This window comes from Prionailurus bengalensis, chromosome C1 (genome assembly GCF_016509475.1).
Source record: "Prionailurus bengalensis isolate Pbe53 chromosome C1, Fcat_Pben_1.1_paternal_pri, whole genome shotgun sequence".
NCBI classification, from domain to species: Eukaryota; Metazoa; Chordata; class Mammalia; order Carnivora; family Felidae; genus Prionailurus; species Prionailurus bengalensis.
Genome location: NC_057345.1, coordinates 129,434,575 through 129,450,163, shown reverse-complemented (window position 1 = coordinate 129,450,163; position 15,589 = coordinate 129,434,575). Strand labels below are relative to the sequence as shown.

Genomic DNA, 15,589 nt, shown 5'->3' with positions numbered 1-15,589 from the left:
TGTGCCTGTTCCCCCAAGACATAAAACTCTAAGAATATATTAAATATTATTTATCAAGTTATTTTATATATTAATAACCTGAACAAATCCACTCAATGGATTATTTTCAGCACTGTATAAACAACTACTATAAATACCATTCAATCTAAAACCTAGGATGATCCCGTTTAGGTACAACACCCAGAACATTCAGATATTGAATTAAGGCCTGTTGTTAAAAATGGAAAAAAAAATAAAAATAAAAATGGAAAACAAGAACAACACCCTAAATGGCCCATTATTCCATGCAGTGGCGAGTATTACTGTGTGCTTCCCATGTGTTTGTGTTAGAGAGAGTCCCATTGTTCTATAGTCTAAGCCCATGCCTTTTACTACTGCTCATGTTAGAGATTACTTAAGTTTACCACCAAGTTACATGAGAAACCAAAATGCAAGCATATTATCACAACAATGAAAATAAGTCTTAAGAAGTGACAAATTTCAATTCACTACTGCCCCCCACACACCTAATACATGATTGTTGATTTTTTTCCCCTACAATGTAGGTGTTTCATAAAATTGACCAGTTATTTCCAAGACATGAAGACACACAAATGTCCATTAGCAAGCAAAAAGCATAATTAATAATAATTCAGAAAAAAATTAAGTTTTTTGGTAGGATTAATTCTTAGGATAGAGTTTGCAGCAAAGCATACAATGGCTTTTCCAATATTTACACAAAAAGTTTATTTTAAATTTGTCAGCTTTGACAATTTATAACAAAATTCACTAGTTTAATAAATATCTTGGGATTTTTGATATTCTCTTTTTCAATTATCAGGTATAAAATACCATCAGTAAACCCTCAAGAACAAAGAAAAAGGCAAAAACTGGCCACTAATTAAAAACAGCCTTTCCTTCAAAACTGTTACACCTGAACTTGAAATTATTCCTGTCACACACATTCTACTGCATTATATTCCCTGTAAGAATATTTTCATTTTAGAAACACAAGCAATGCCGCATAAAGTTATATATGCACAGAATTTTGAGGAAAAAAGCACAAAGTGCAGCATACTTGACTGTTTCTATTTGATTATACATTTCACCTACATTATGAATGGGCTCCCGGGTTGTGTGCAAAAACCCTGTTAAAGGCTCTCATCGATTAAGTAAATCCATTAGAGTGAGTTAAATTTAAAACAATCTTGTAAGCAATGCATTCAAACAAAGGGAATTTGAAACCAAGAGAATTAGCCCTTAAATTGCTTTTAAGAACAAATGGTCTTCGGTGCTTAATTCTTCAATGTCAACACCAATTTTATTATCCCAGTGATTATTTTGGCATTTTTCCTCTGGGTCTTCATTACCTAAATTAAGTTTTTCTGGATATGCAAATACAACTACAAGAAATTCTGGGATATTTATCTAGAGTAGTAGTACAATATGCTATACTGCATCAATTATTTGTATATTACAGGCAAAAATAGCTCCAGCACTTTGATTAAACTATTAATTACTTTAATTTCCATTAAACTGCATGGATGCAAACAGAAGCAAAATAATATACCACAAAAGCAGAACCTATATATGTAATTTGACTTATCTTGCACTACTAACATTTTAAAATGTCAAATTGCTTGTAAGGTAATGGCAAAAAGAATGATACAGATTAGATCTGCCTTTGATGGGTTTTACACATCAGTCACTGCTATCAACTTTGCTGAGATTCTGATATGACAAAATACCAGAATCTTTGTCATTAACTATTCCAAGCTAGCTTGTGGCTATATTGCCATTTAAGACTGTAAACATTATAAAGTCCTATAGAGAGGAACTTAATAGCTATAGAATGGTCCATATCATTTCACAAAAAATGAGTAGATATTACGTGGCAGGCATAGGCACAGAAGATACATCAAGTCAGTAATTGGCTGGGAAAGGGAGAGACCGGATACCATTTCTAGTCCTTCTGGAGCTTCCATCTTCTGTGGCAGGTTCAGAAACACATCTATTGTCTGAAGCTAAGAAATGAAAGGTACGCCCTACCTATGAGCTGTCCCATACCCTACCTGTGAGCTGTCGCCGTCGACTTCGGGTTGTTTCACAATCTGTGGAACAGGGTGTAAACTTGGACCAAACCGTGAAGGTGCAGTCATCTCGACACGGGACCGTGCATTCTTGCACAAAGGGAGGCATGCCATTTGTCTGCTTGAGGCATTCCATCATTTCTGCCGACTGGTTGTCATCAGAGATGCAGGAGACCGCTTTACAAGAAAACAAAACAAAACAACAACACATGGATTTGTTTGTATTATTTTGATTCAATCAGTCTGCTGCGGGTTCTTCGACAAAATAGCAGAATCCCCCCAGTGTTTGCAAATTTGGTTATCACTGTGACTATGTGTGTTTAACATAGCTAACCCTATTTCTCTCTGGAAATTAAAGGTTTACCCTTGCCAGTGGAGGTATTTGAGGATTTAATTGGTTTCATTATTAATCCAATTTGGTTACATTGACAGCAACCAAAATAACTTTCTGTAATTTATTGTACATGAGCTTGTATCTGGTCTCCAGGGATGATCTAAAACTAAAAGAATATGTAAGAGTAATAGAGGACAAAAAAGGACAAAACCATTAAAATCATGTGAATTCTTCCTAGATTTAATTTACTTTGCTTGTTTAAATGGCTCTTCTAAGAGTGATCCTATTTTCACTTCACAACCAGTATTAAAAAAAAAAATGGGGCGCCTGGGTGGCTCAGTCGGTTAAGATCCAACTTCGGCTCAGGTCATGATCTCAGTCTGTGAATCCTAGCCCCACATTGGGCTCTGGACTGACATACAGCTCAGAGCCTGGAGCCTGCTTGGTATTCTGTGTCTCCCTCTCTCTCTCTCTGCCCCTCCCCTGCTCATGCTTTGTCTCTCTCTGTCCCAAAAATAAATAAAAACATTATTTTTTTAAAAAATGTGTTGTGGCATGTGGGTGGCTCAGCTGATTAAGTGTCTAACTTCGGCTCAGGTCAGGAGTTTGAGTTCCACATAGGGCTCTGTTTTCAGTACGGGGCCTGCTTCAGATCCTCTGTCCCTCTCTTTGCAACTCCCCTGGTCATACTCGTTCTCTCAAAAATAAACGAACATAAAAAAATAGTAAAAAAAAAAATGTTGTTTCTTAGTAAACCTTTCCTTATTAACATTTTAGGATCAATGAAAAATTTTCAATACTTTTTTCTCAAGTATAGGTGTCATCTATCCAGATAATTCACATTACAGATACCCTATCAATGGCAGTTATGTCTTATTCACAGCATTTTTCAATGAGAATGCTTCTAGTCATACCATAAAATAACCAATAATCTTAAGCAAAATTTCATAAATACTTTACCTCAATTCTGTATTTGATTCTTTGAGCTAGTGACATTTAAGTATAAAGGATATTTTTGTGCATCTTTTATTCACCCTAATTATGGACCCTCTAGGGTTGTGTCTATATTCTCTAGACCCGTGTTTTGCAACCCTGCAACTATTGCCATTTTGGGTTGGATACTTTGTTGTGTAGACCTGTGTTTCTTGTGCACTGTAAGATATTTAGCAGCATCCCTGGCCTCTACCTACTAGATGCCAGCAGCACACACATCCTCCTGGTTGTGAAAACTGCAAGTTCCAGACATTGCCAAATGTTGCCCTAGGTGAAAACTACTCTTCTAAATGGATTCCTAGCCATGGAGGTTTATGAGAAGACACAGATTCTATGGCATGCCTTCAAACCTACTGCATCAACATCTCTGGGGAAAAAAAATTCTAGGAATATTTTTGACTTTAAGTGCCCCAGGTGGTTCTGATGAAGCCTTTCCACTGACAACCTACATTTGGCATCGTGTCTGTAAATATGGTGCATGTTATTGGATATTTGCTGAATTCATCATCCTAAAGAAATCATAGTTTAGGTCATCTTTATTACAACTCTAAAATCCACCAAGTTACAAGCAAAAAACCTACCACAGCTTAGGATCAATATTGTTAAGAATACTTTATATAGAAACTTCTGTAAGGCAGGCTGAGTGTACATAGGAGCTCCATTTAATTGCCCGTTCTTATATTCTGAATTCCTTTCATTATTCTGAGCACAGACAACAATTCAATGTGTGTGTGTGTGTGTGTGTGTGTGTGTGTGTGTGTGTGTGTTTTAACTGAAAGCCAAACCCAGTGTATGCTTTAGGACCAAGAAATTAGCTAAGATGATAATGGGTGCACACACACTTCCCCATTTGTGCATCTGCTCTGTGGCAGGTGGGATTATTCACGGATTTTGAATAATTTGTTTTGATTTTTATTTGCATCCTAGGAACAAAATCCACTGCACAAAAAGCCAACATCCCCGTGTTTGGCCTGTTGGGACTATTATAGTCATTAATGATGAATACACCAACATACTTTATCTCAGGGAAGGTGCAGGCAAATGTTACTGGAATTGCATGTTTAGATAACTAATCTGCAGTCAATTTAGGTGACTTATCTTCCCAAGGTATATGTTTCCCTTAAGATAACAATGTACTGATCAAGGGGAAATTTAAATACTTTGTAAAAGCATTGATATTTGAAACCTGAACTCCTATGTATATACAAATGAGGTATTTTTTTTGATAAAGTTTTTTTAAGATAATTCTTCACGTAAGTTTATAACTTGACAACTATGATAAACATTCAGTGATATTTTGAAATTCTGCAAATTACATTAGCAAATACTAGACTTATGAATGTCTATATTGACCTATTTTACATTAATGAAAAAGCATTAAAAATTAATAATAACTATAGCATGATGTAATCCATAGACATTCTTGTCAAATGGTATGAATGCAAATTCCAATTCCAAACATCTTGAACTGAGTTATTTAGTCTTTGTGCTTAGACTCTATCTTTAAAATGATAAGATACCTATAACAAAGAGTTGTGAGAAATCTTAAAACAGTATCTCTTGTACACTAAGGGTTCAATAAATGCTATCAATTATAATCCCTTTGTATTTATTTTTTTAATTTTAAGTTTTTAAAAAAATTAGAGCAATTTTTAATTTATTTTATGTCAAGCAGGCTGATAGTTCTCACAGGTATACATGCACACACTATCATTCTCCTTGGCCTAACTTCTTCCTTGGTCATTCTAAAAATCTGAGGGATGAAGGAGAAAACCATGATTGAATCTCACAGGATTCTGGCACTAAACTTCAAATCCCCATTAGTCAAACAATATGTCAAATATGACATAAACATATTCACTACATTTTAATTAGGTTAGGTAGAACAAATTAGTTCCATTGCTCCTATACAAATAGGCATATTTGAGTCATCTAATGGAGACTTTAGGGAGTTCTATGGGCCAAAGAAAGCATCCACAGTTGTAGCATGAAGTTGGACGACACCCACATTAATCTCAAGATCCCTGCTGTGTGTTATTACTGACGGTCTCTTGACCCAAAGATGAGTGGCAACTGACACACTACAGATCATAAAATCATCAGCATACAGTCAGGCATTATTGTTTTCAGATTTCTCCAAGCTCAAGATTCTAAAAAAATCACTAGACACAAAACCATAAATCAGTATTTCCTTCTTGGGAATGTTCTAGTAGAAGATTAATCATTCAATAAATATTTATTGGATGGCTGGATACTGAACTATATACTTTACTAGAGGGTAGGAAATTACTGAAGAAATATCAAGCACCAAGTCTGAAGGACTGGAAAACCAGGAAACAAAAAGATAAGATATTTAGAGTAAATGAGGGTCACTAGTAGCTACTGGAACGATCCAATTTAGAGCCTCCTTCCATTAGGCCAACTCCTAAGGAAAAGCTATTTTTTAAATGTATTAATTACTTTAAATCTACACTATAGTTTTTAGTCATTAAAGTTATGTAGATTAATCACGTCAGAGAAATTCTTTTAAGAAATACTACTGAGGGGGTGCTTGGGTGGCTCAGTCAGTTAAGCGGCTGACTTCAGCCTAGGTCATGATCTCACGGTTTGTGGGTCCGAGCCCTGTATTGGGCTCTGTGCTGACAACTCAGAGTCTGGAGCCTGCTTCAGATTCTGTGTCTCCCTCTCTCTGTGCCCCTCCCCAGCTCGTACTCGGTCTCTGTCTCTCTCAAAAATAAAATAAAAAACGTTACAAAAATAAATTAAAAAAAAAAAAGACCTACTACTGACATAGCAAAGTGTACTGATAAAATTATACACCCTGGTGCCAACAGAACTAAGAGTGACTATTTTGTTGCTGTTGTTTGTTACCTTGAGCAAGTTATGTCAACTCTCTGAAGACTCAATTAACTCACCCATACAATGAGAAGGAGAATGCCTACACCATAAAATAAATTGATGCAGATGAGGTACTTAGCACAGTACTGAAGCACTTGGCACATTCAACTGGAGACTGACCTAATTTTATAATGAAGTCTACTGGAAATAAAAACCTAACAAGCACCAGGAAAGAAGAATCTACCATCACTTGTCTTGGTTCAGGAAAAATTCTCCAAATCCCACCAATTAGTCTTGACTCCTAAGAAGTGTAACTGGAGTCTCCTTTGAATTATACTGTTGAGGTCAGTAGCTTCTTCCCAAGATTGCATGGCTCTCCCAAGGATATTGTCTGTTATACTTCCAAGTGATGCTCTGTGTATTCGGTTACGGTTTACAAAAAGGAGTCTAAGCTACCAGAGGAGAGAACTACAAAGAAAGAAACAAATCCAAGGCCCATTGGGAATTCCTTCCAGAAGCACTAAGATCAAAATCCTTAACTCTTAAGAATGTCACGAGAGGACAGTGAACATTTGCACAGAAGAGTGCTGCCCACATTAGCAACTTTTTACCTCACTCACCGAGGTGGTCCTATCCAGCATAGACACGTGACATGCCACTGTATGCTAAAGCTGAATTTTTAACATCTAATATTTAGGGGCATTTATCAAACTTTTCTGACCATTAGAACCATTAACGCTTAATTTCTGATCAAGAGAGGAGATAAGGCCAGAAAAAAATTGTTCATCCCCTAAAAATCAGGACTACATCTTAAAGTCATTTTCTCTACTTATACAGTGGTCTTAACATCAGACTTTGCTTATACACCTGGATCTTTATTACCGACATTTTGTTCCCTGTTTATCTTACTAAACTTGGTCCATTCACTCATCCAACCATCCATCCAGTCACAATAAGTAACTATAAACAATTATGAAAGCATTGTGTTTACACATACATATACATATACATGTACATAAAAATAATCTGGCCTCTGGGAGGCTACAATAGTGGCAGTGACAAGAGTCCATAGTACAATGTTGTAGTCTCCCTAATGGAGATAACCAGTGAGGAAACTTGATATAGAAAGGAAAAGTAGGTACTTTAGTCCTAAATAGAAAGGATGCACAATAGGCAGGCTGAAAATAAGCCATTAGGGAGAATTTATCTGTCAGACATCTGCTATTTAGTTTAACTCTGAGTCCTGGGTCCTTTGGATCATAGCAAATCACTTGCAGGCCACAATCTAGAGCAAATATTTCCCTTTTGGTGTTTTTAAGTAGTTAAAGTACTCTACTACACTAGTAGGCAAAGTCTATGAGGAAAGGGAGAGACATTTACTACAGACTCTTCCTGTCATGCATTTCTACCTGAACTGAATTGTTTAAGGGATGGCAATTCAATGTTCAATGATAATCCTTTATTAAACTTGGAATATTGTTGTCTTTGCTGGAGGAAAATTGTACTCTTGGGTAAAATTAGCTCCAATAGCTGCAGAACAATCTCGTTACTGGGCACTGTTGGAAATGTAGCTACCTTAAGCTTTGGACAGAAAGTTGTCAGACTAGCTGTCTGGGACAGCTGAGTATTCTTAAGGAATAATGGAGAAGCAGGTGTTTGAGCCGAGCCACTCAGACAAGCGCTCTCATACAACAGTCACCTGGTAAATGGGTAGGGCAGGGGTGACCTGGAACTCTCCAGAAACCTTTGTAAAACCCAAGGTTGTATTTTCCCATTCACAGTAGCTAACACACATAGAACGGAGTTCAGTTTCTTCACCTTTCTCATAATTATGAGACAAGCTGAGACTTGGAAGAAAAAAATAAATAAAAATCACAAAAAGAAGACCAGAGTTACTAATAGCTTTCCCCTGTTACCTCACTCTTTTTGATTTTAGCAGCATGAAAAGGAATGCCCTGACTCACAGTGTAAATTTATCTGATTATTCAGCAGAAGAAACAAAGCAAGGTCCTCTATGAATTCTCAGTGTGTCTGAGTTAATTTTTAAAGAACTGCCTGCTGTTCAATGTGGGAGGTTTAGGCAGCCTTCTCAGGCTTCCATGAGGACTCAAATCATCAGATTATTAACTATTACTAAACAGTTAGGCTTTCTGCCCCCTGTCACCTCTAGATTGAGATATTCAGACATGCTGTGATAAAATGGTGTTCTTCTCAATTATGTTATGAGGAGGGCAGGGGTTGCTGTCCTTGTAAGAAAGGATGATGTCCTGCCTGGGAAGACTAAGTGTGTGATGGAGATTGCTACTTCCTGTCTGTTTACACTCCTCACCTTCACCAAGGACAACCACATTACTTGATCCACACCGCTCTGGACTAGAGTCCAATTTTAACAGTTGACAAGAAAGGTTAAGAAGAGTTTCTTTCAAGAGGCCATGATTTCCAGGGAACAGGAATGACATGCTAGAAAACCAGAGGGGCTCTATGAGCTTGCTGTCCTGCAACCCTGAGCAGCTTCGAGTGCAAAGCTCTATTTACATGCAGGTCATGGAGCAAAAACGATGGACAACAGCTGATCAGCACAACCAGCATGTTCTCTATGTCAGGCCCTGCACTGTGGCTGGGGGTACACAGATGGAAGAAATGTAGAAATAAAAGGTCACTACTCTCAAGGCCCTGCAAAAGCATAGCCCTGGGGCCTCTGGCACTGGGCAGAGCAGCTTTCTGGAAGGACTGACACAGGTAAGCAGAGTAAGATATATCCAGTAAAAACAACTTGAGCCAAGCCAGGGGCTTGACATACCACAGGCCTGTGCCGAGAGCCAGCACTATGGTGGGCTGGCTTCCTTTCCTTGCTAAGCACACTCCCAGGACTCTACTTCCCTATCTTTGAGAAGATCCATCATGCATAGAATTACAAGGTCTGTATCTGGGAAGTTACCAACCTAATGACATTATGCCAGGCTGCCCATAGCATATATGGGGTCTGGTGTGAAAATGTAAGAAGATGTCATAAACCAAAAGTCTAAGGAATTAAAAATTAACATTAATAAATGTGTCATCGATTCATTCTATTCTGCTACCTTAACGTATTTGCTTTCATAAGGACTTAGCTAGGTTACAATAAAAATTCTGGGAGGACTTCAAGTTTCAGTCTGGTATGTGCTTGCATCCAGTCCCACACCTTAGCCCCCTTTCTTCCCTTCTCATTCCCAGTTGAATTCTACCCCAGGAGCAACCTTCTTGCACTTGGGAATGGGACTGTTGTCAGTCCTGCAAAACTCCATTCACAAGTCAGCTGCCTGTGACCCACCCTCAGGTCTAGAATATACACATAGCTAGACACAGATTTCCTCAGGTCAGACTCACAAGAGCCCTCTTTTGTCCTTGAAGCTTGCTTCGGGCCATATGGGCAGGAAATTCTAGGGTTCTAAGAACTAGACAGTTTAGATAGGGGGTGGTTAGGGAAGCTGGCTTGGGGGGTTCTCCTTCTGCATGAGTGGGAAGGAAGCTGGAAGAAGGCCAGAGAAGAGCCCTCAAACACACAGGAGTTAGAGGAGACCACCTCTTGCTGAGTCTAAGGGCAAAACTGCATTTCCTTCCAATTATTTTGATAGACTGATGCAATTGTCCTTAAAAGCTCCCTTGTTGGTAGGTAATCAGGAAAAGTACAAATGCCCAATTAAAGCTATCTCAGTTTGGGCTCTTTTAATTAGTGTCCTTCCTATTTATAATAACTCTTTTAAGGTAGATTCTTTTCGGTCTCCCTCTTTCAGCCACTTCCCCCTTTGACATCGGGGTATGGAACCCAGCAAGGGTCTTGGATTGCCAAGATCCTTCAGAAGCTCTCTGGGACTCTTCCAACACCTGCAGTGGCCCTTGTCCACTTGATGACTGCTGACCTTGGTGTCATTCACTGCTGGAGTCTCTTCTCAAGCGCAAAACCTCATGGTGATTCCCTCTCAGCCTGTTCAGGGACAATATTCCTCTAGCTGAGGAGGCCTAGCCTGTCCTGGTACCTGCTGGGGCCATGTGATCCGTGCCCTGGGGAACCCAGAGCAGATTCTTCTGTTATGCCTGCCAGACAGCACCAGCAGCCACCTCACCCTCCCTGGGGCAGGCAGGAACTTCTGGAGACTCTACAGCAGAAGAAACTCTAAGAACATCTGGGGAGCCACTAAGGCCCTCCTTATGGAGTGGGGCCCCTATAGGTCACCTCTTCCCAGAGTTCCAAACAGAACATGGAGCACAAACTCTTCAGCTTCCTTCCCTTTCATTAGCCAAGCCCTCTACCCTGACAACATCAGCCCTGAGTCAGAGCAACCAGCACGGACATTCATTCAGCTCTACTTCCCCTTTCCCCAGGTTCTTAGTGTTTCTTCCCCAGGACCCACTCTGTCAGCAAGAGGAAAACTTTTATTCTTCTTGTCTGACAGACACTTCTCCTGCATTTGCATCCATATTCCATCTGAGGTGGCCTTTACCCTGTCCTTTTCCCTAAAGCCTTAATGACAGGCTGCAGAGAGAAATCTGATTAGATTAAGTGTATAAATTAAGAAGCACCTAAAAAATACGAAGCCTGCCATACACACGATTCACCACTAGGTGGGGAGGCCCAGGACTGGTAAGCCTGGGTCTGGCTTGTGTATGCACAGGTCTCCCAACAAGTGACTGACACACATTGAGGTGCCACTAAAGACAGAGATGGGTTCTTTGAAGCCACTGTGGAGTAAGAGGCAGGGGCACAGAAGCACTCTGTTGGGAAGCCCAACACTTTCCTTTAGTTTCAGAAATGCCCCATTTTTTAAAATGCTAATTTATTTCCAGGGGATTGTTTTCCTGTTGCCACTGTAACAGATTACCACAAATTTAGCCACAAAAAGAACAAAATTTGTTTACTTACAAATTCTGGGAGTCAGAAGTTCGGCATCATTTTCTGGAAGCTAAAATCAAGAAGCCATGGGGACTGGTTCTTTCTGGAGGTGAGAGAGAATCAAGTATCTCACCCTTTAAGACGTCTAGAGGCCACCTACATCCTTCACTGCCAGGCCCACAGAGTATCAGCAGCACACCTCCACAACCCCATCCCTCTGTCTCCTCATCATGTTGTTGAGTCCTCCTGCTACCTTATAAAGGCAGCCATGATTACATTGGATCCTCCTGGGGATTAACCCTCCTGGATTAACCTGGGATAATCCCCACCTGAGGATCCTTAACTTGATCACATCTGCAAAATCCCTTTTGCCTCATAAGACCTTCACAGCTTCCAGAGATTAGACCTTGCCACTTTGGGGGACTATTATTCAGCCTCCAACATAGAGGAGAGGTGTTTCTTCCTAGCTCTGAAGTATTGCCTCATTCATTAGAATAAGAACCAGGCCTACCTCATGTGTTCCCACTAATAAGGAACACAGATTTGACAGACTTACCACGATTTTCCCATTCCATGTTCTCACAACTATTTTAATTCTTTTTTTTTCTTTTTGTAATTATCTGGCATGGCTCTCCTTAGTCATCCAGGCAACATTTATTATTTTTTTAAATGTTTACTTATTTATTTTAAGAGACAGAGAGAGAGAGAGAGAGAGAGAGAGAGAGAGAGAAAGTTCATCTGCATGAGATGGGCAGACAACAAAGGAGACCGAGAGTTCCCAAGCAGGCTCCACACTGTCAGGGCAGAGCCTGATGCAGGGCTCAGCCTCATGAACCATAAAGTCATGACCTGAGCCAAAATCAAGAATCAGATACTTAACCTACTGAGCCAACCAGGTGCCTCCCCCCAACCCCGACCTTTTTAATATTTATTTACTTTGAGAGTCAGGCTACCTTTAGAATTACTCTTCCCATACACTGCTTGGGGTATCCTTAGAGAAAAGAGGCAAGTGGACTTCTTTCTTATTCAAGATCAAGCATAATTAAGAATCTAGCGGTGCCTGGCTGGCTCAGTTGGTAGATCATGTGCCTCTTGATCTCAGGGTCATGAATGACTTCAGGCCCCATATTGGGTGTGGAGACTACTTAAAAAAAAAAAAAAGAATGTACATCTATATTAAATACAAGTATTTAATATAGTATTCTATACTATATTATTCTGCCAAATACCAGCACCTGGGTCAGTCTGAGTCAGGCAAAATGCAAAGCCACTTCCCCCCATCCAATTTTTATGCTTCAATTGTTGGCTTCATGAATGACTGAAGGAAAATCTCTTCAGAGAAATACTCGAATTGAGAAGGGAGTGAGAATAGCTAGAGGTAATAGAGACTTCCATATCTCAAAAAAGAAGACCCACTGTATGCTCTCTTTCACAGCAAGCATGTCTTGTTGTCTCTACTAAGGGGACATGCTCTGAAGTGTCCAGCATGAGCGAGGGCAGTCCTGAGCCACTCCCACATCCCATTCCATGCTCAAGAGCCAAGAGCTGGCCAGGGTTAGGAAGCACATCAATACTGTCATTTGTATGCTGTACGAAATAGTCTTCCCATGTTGTCTATGCTGTTACTCCGGCTGCAGTGGACACAGACTTCTCTGATCCTCTCCCAACATGGCCAGCCCTGGTGTGGGGGAGGGCCAGGAGCCCTGGTAGTATGAGGAAGAACAGGAAAGGTGGCCAGTTAGCATTGGCATTTCCTAGGCACAGATATCGGGGTTACCCTGACATGACCAAGCCAACTCCTCCACACAAGGATCAAACCCAGGCCCTTCCCCTTTGGATTTAAATCACCTGAGCTGAACCAACCAACCATTCCACATACTCTAAATTCACTCAGTGGCTATCCTAGCAATGGCATTTCTGTGACAATCAAAAGTCAGTGGAGAATTTATGTTCACTTGCCTATATCCAAATGAGTCAATTTGGAAGTAAAAGCCAGTTCTTGCCATGCCCCAAATGCATTCGTTTTTCCCTTGTATTTTCTCTCTCCCTGTGCAGAGCACAGCATGTGGGAGCACAGTATTTGAAGGTCTCATTCTTCAAAACTAGAGTTTGAATAAAGTGTGTGCTTATGATTACATGCTGACTGACATATATGCAACTTTTGAGTGGAACAGCATGAATTGTGGAAATTGAATTAAACAATAAACCCATAATTGCTTGTTAGGGTGCTTTAATTGACTCATAAGTACCATATGCGAAGCTGTGTGGCTGCAGGAGCCCAATTATAAACTTGCTTATGGAAAGATACAACTCATTTTGCATGTTGGAAACATACTCCCCAATTATTGTTGCCTTCTCAGAGAAAAAGCATTTTTAAATAAATAAGAAATACTTAGTGAGCTCATAATGTATACTTAGTCCCTAGGTAACCTTGAAGCACTTTATTTAGGTTCTAATACAAGATCAGAAAATGTGCAGTTAAAAAATGCCCATTTACTTTATTCCAGGGCCTCTGTTAAGCCCCGGAGCTCTCTGTGTTCACAGCTAACCAAAGAAATGCACACGGTTAGGGCTCTTGACTTAAGGGGCTTTTCCCCCCCTAACTAAAACTGACAAAAGTAAACATTTATGCAAAAAAAGAGAACAAAGTAAAATTACAAACAATGCATCAATTATATTTAAAAATGGCTAATACACATGAGGGCCACAGAGGAGAAAGCAGTGAGATCTTAAACTCAGGCTGACGATGACTGTGGCAAATTCCCAAAGGGAATGCTGGGATTGGGGGTCAGTTTACCTCAGCTGTGGGCCCGTGGGAATGTGTGGTGGAAGTGGGAGCACAGGAGGTTCGTGTTGACCACTTGGCAAAATCAAGAAATCAGGGGGTTCCAGGTAAGTAGAGTGAGCATATCCTCCTACACTAGAGTGGAGAAGTAACCAGTGGAAATCCTAAATCCAAGAAGGAAAAGCATAAAATTGTCTCTCTAGGATACCATAGAGCCCATTTGTATGAACACAAGTGGTCTTGGAATATCTTTAGTTCCCCAATGATTTCCAATCAGCCACAGTGAAACCACCCAAAATAAACAGCTACAAAGAGTAGCTCATTTGTTAACAAAGCTGCCAGACAAGTCTTTTAATCTCCAGCTACTTCCTTCCCTAAACTAGACCGAAAAAAAACATACACTCTCAACAGAAAGGGAGGACACGCTATGCAAACAGCTTCCAAAGTTCTCAGCCACTCTTTCCATTTAGAATGCTTCTGTGAGTCCTTCCTCCTACAGAGATATTAAAACCTGTATTGAAGAAAACCATTATAAATGCATATAAATCATCACACTCCTCAAGACACTGACAGCAATCACTCTAGGTCATGACAGCGAATATGAAGGAGCCATCACTGCATCCAACCTTGTTACATGTCAGAGATTCTCTCCCTGATTTTATAACACCTTAGAGTAGTTCCATTTATCTCACTTGACTTTCTTCCATTAAAAATAATTCAATGGGGAATGACTGCTAATGGGATAGTGTTTCTTTTGGGGGTGATGAAAATCTTCTGGAATTAGATTATGATGGTTGCACAACTCTGTGAATATACTAAAAACTACCAACCTATACACATACATTGGAGAGTAAATTGTATCTCAAAGCTGCTGTAAAAATGTATAATGTAAATATTCTTTTTTTTTTAATTTTTTTTTCAACGTTTATTTATTTTTGGGACAGAGAGAGACAGAGCATGAACGGGGGAGGGTCAGAGAGAGAGGGAGACACAGAATCGGAAACAGGCTCCAGGCTCTGAGCCATCAGCCCAGAGCCTGACGCGGGGCTCGAACTCACGGACCGTGAGATCGTGACCTGGCTGAAGTCGGACGCTTAACCGACTGTGCCACCCAGGCGCCCCGTAAATATTCTGAATCTTGAACAAATATAAATTATAAATATAATTCTTAAGAAAAATCTCAAAAGTCATGTCACAAAATCATGTCAGGCAGATGCTGCATTTCTAGAAATCCTGGGAATCATAAGCATTTACCAGCTACCAAAGAAATTATTCTCCCAGAAGTTAGGCTCAAAACCATTTACATTAACTTTTATAAACAAAGATGTTCCCATGAGTAATGAATTAGGATTTTATCATTAATACAGTTCTTTGCAGGGTGCCTGGGTAGCTCAGTAGCTCAGTTGGTTAAGCGTCCAACTTCAGCTCAGGTCATGATCTCATGGTTGATGGGTTTGAGCCCTGCATTGAGCTCTGTGCTGACAGTTCAGAGCCTGGAGCCTGTTTCAGATTCTGTGTCTCCCTCTCTCTCTGTCCCTCCCCTACTCACACTCTCTCTCCCTCTCAAAAATAAACACAAACAAGTTTTAAAAATACAGTTATTTTCATATGTTTTCTGACCTGCAAAGTTTCATTTTAAAAATTTTTTCCTCCATTAAGTAAAACAAAAAACAAACTACAATTGTCTAGACTTTCTGTGG

At 39.8% G+C, this 15,589-nt stretch overlaps 1 protein-coding gene across 1 annotated transcript in view; it reads right to left on the bottom strand.

The window, feature by feature from the left end:
• The window catches only part of THSD7B (thrombospondin type 1 domain containing 7B), a 627,465-nt gene that overhangs the window by 250,596 nt on the left and 361,280 nt on the right, over positions 1–15,589 (bottom strand). The window contains exon 13 of the mRNA XM_043573363.1: positions 2,052–2,246. Within this exon, the coding sequence (XP_043429298.1) occupies positions 2,052–2,246 (195 nt within the window). The remainder of the gene's footprint in view (positions 1–2,051; positions 2,247–15,589) is intronic.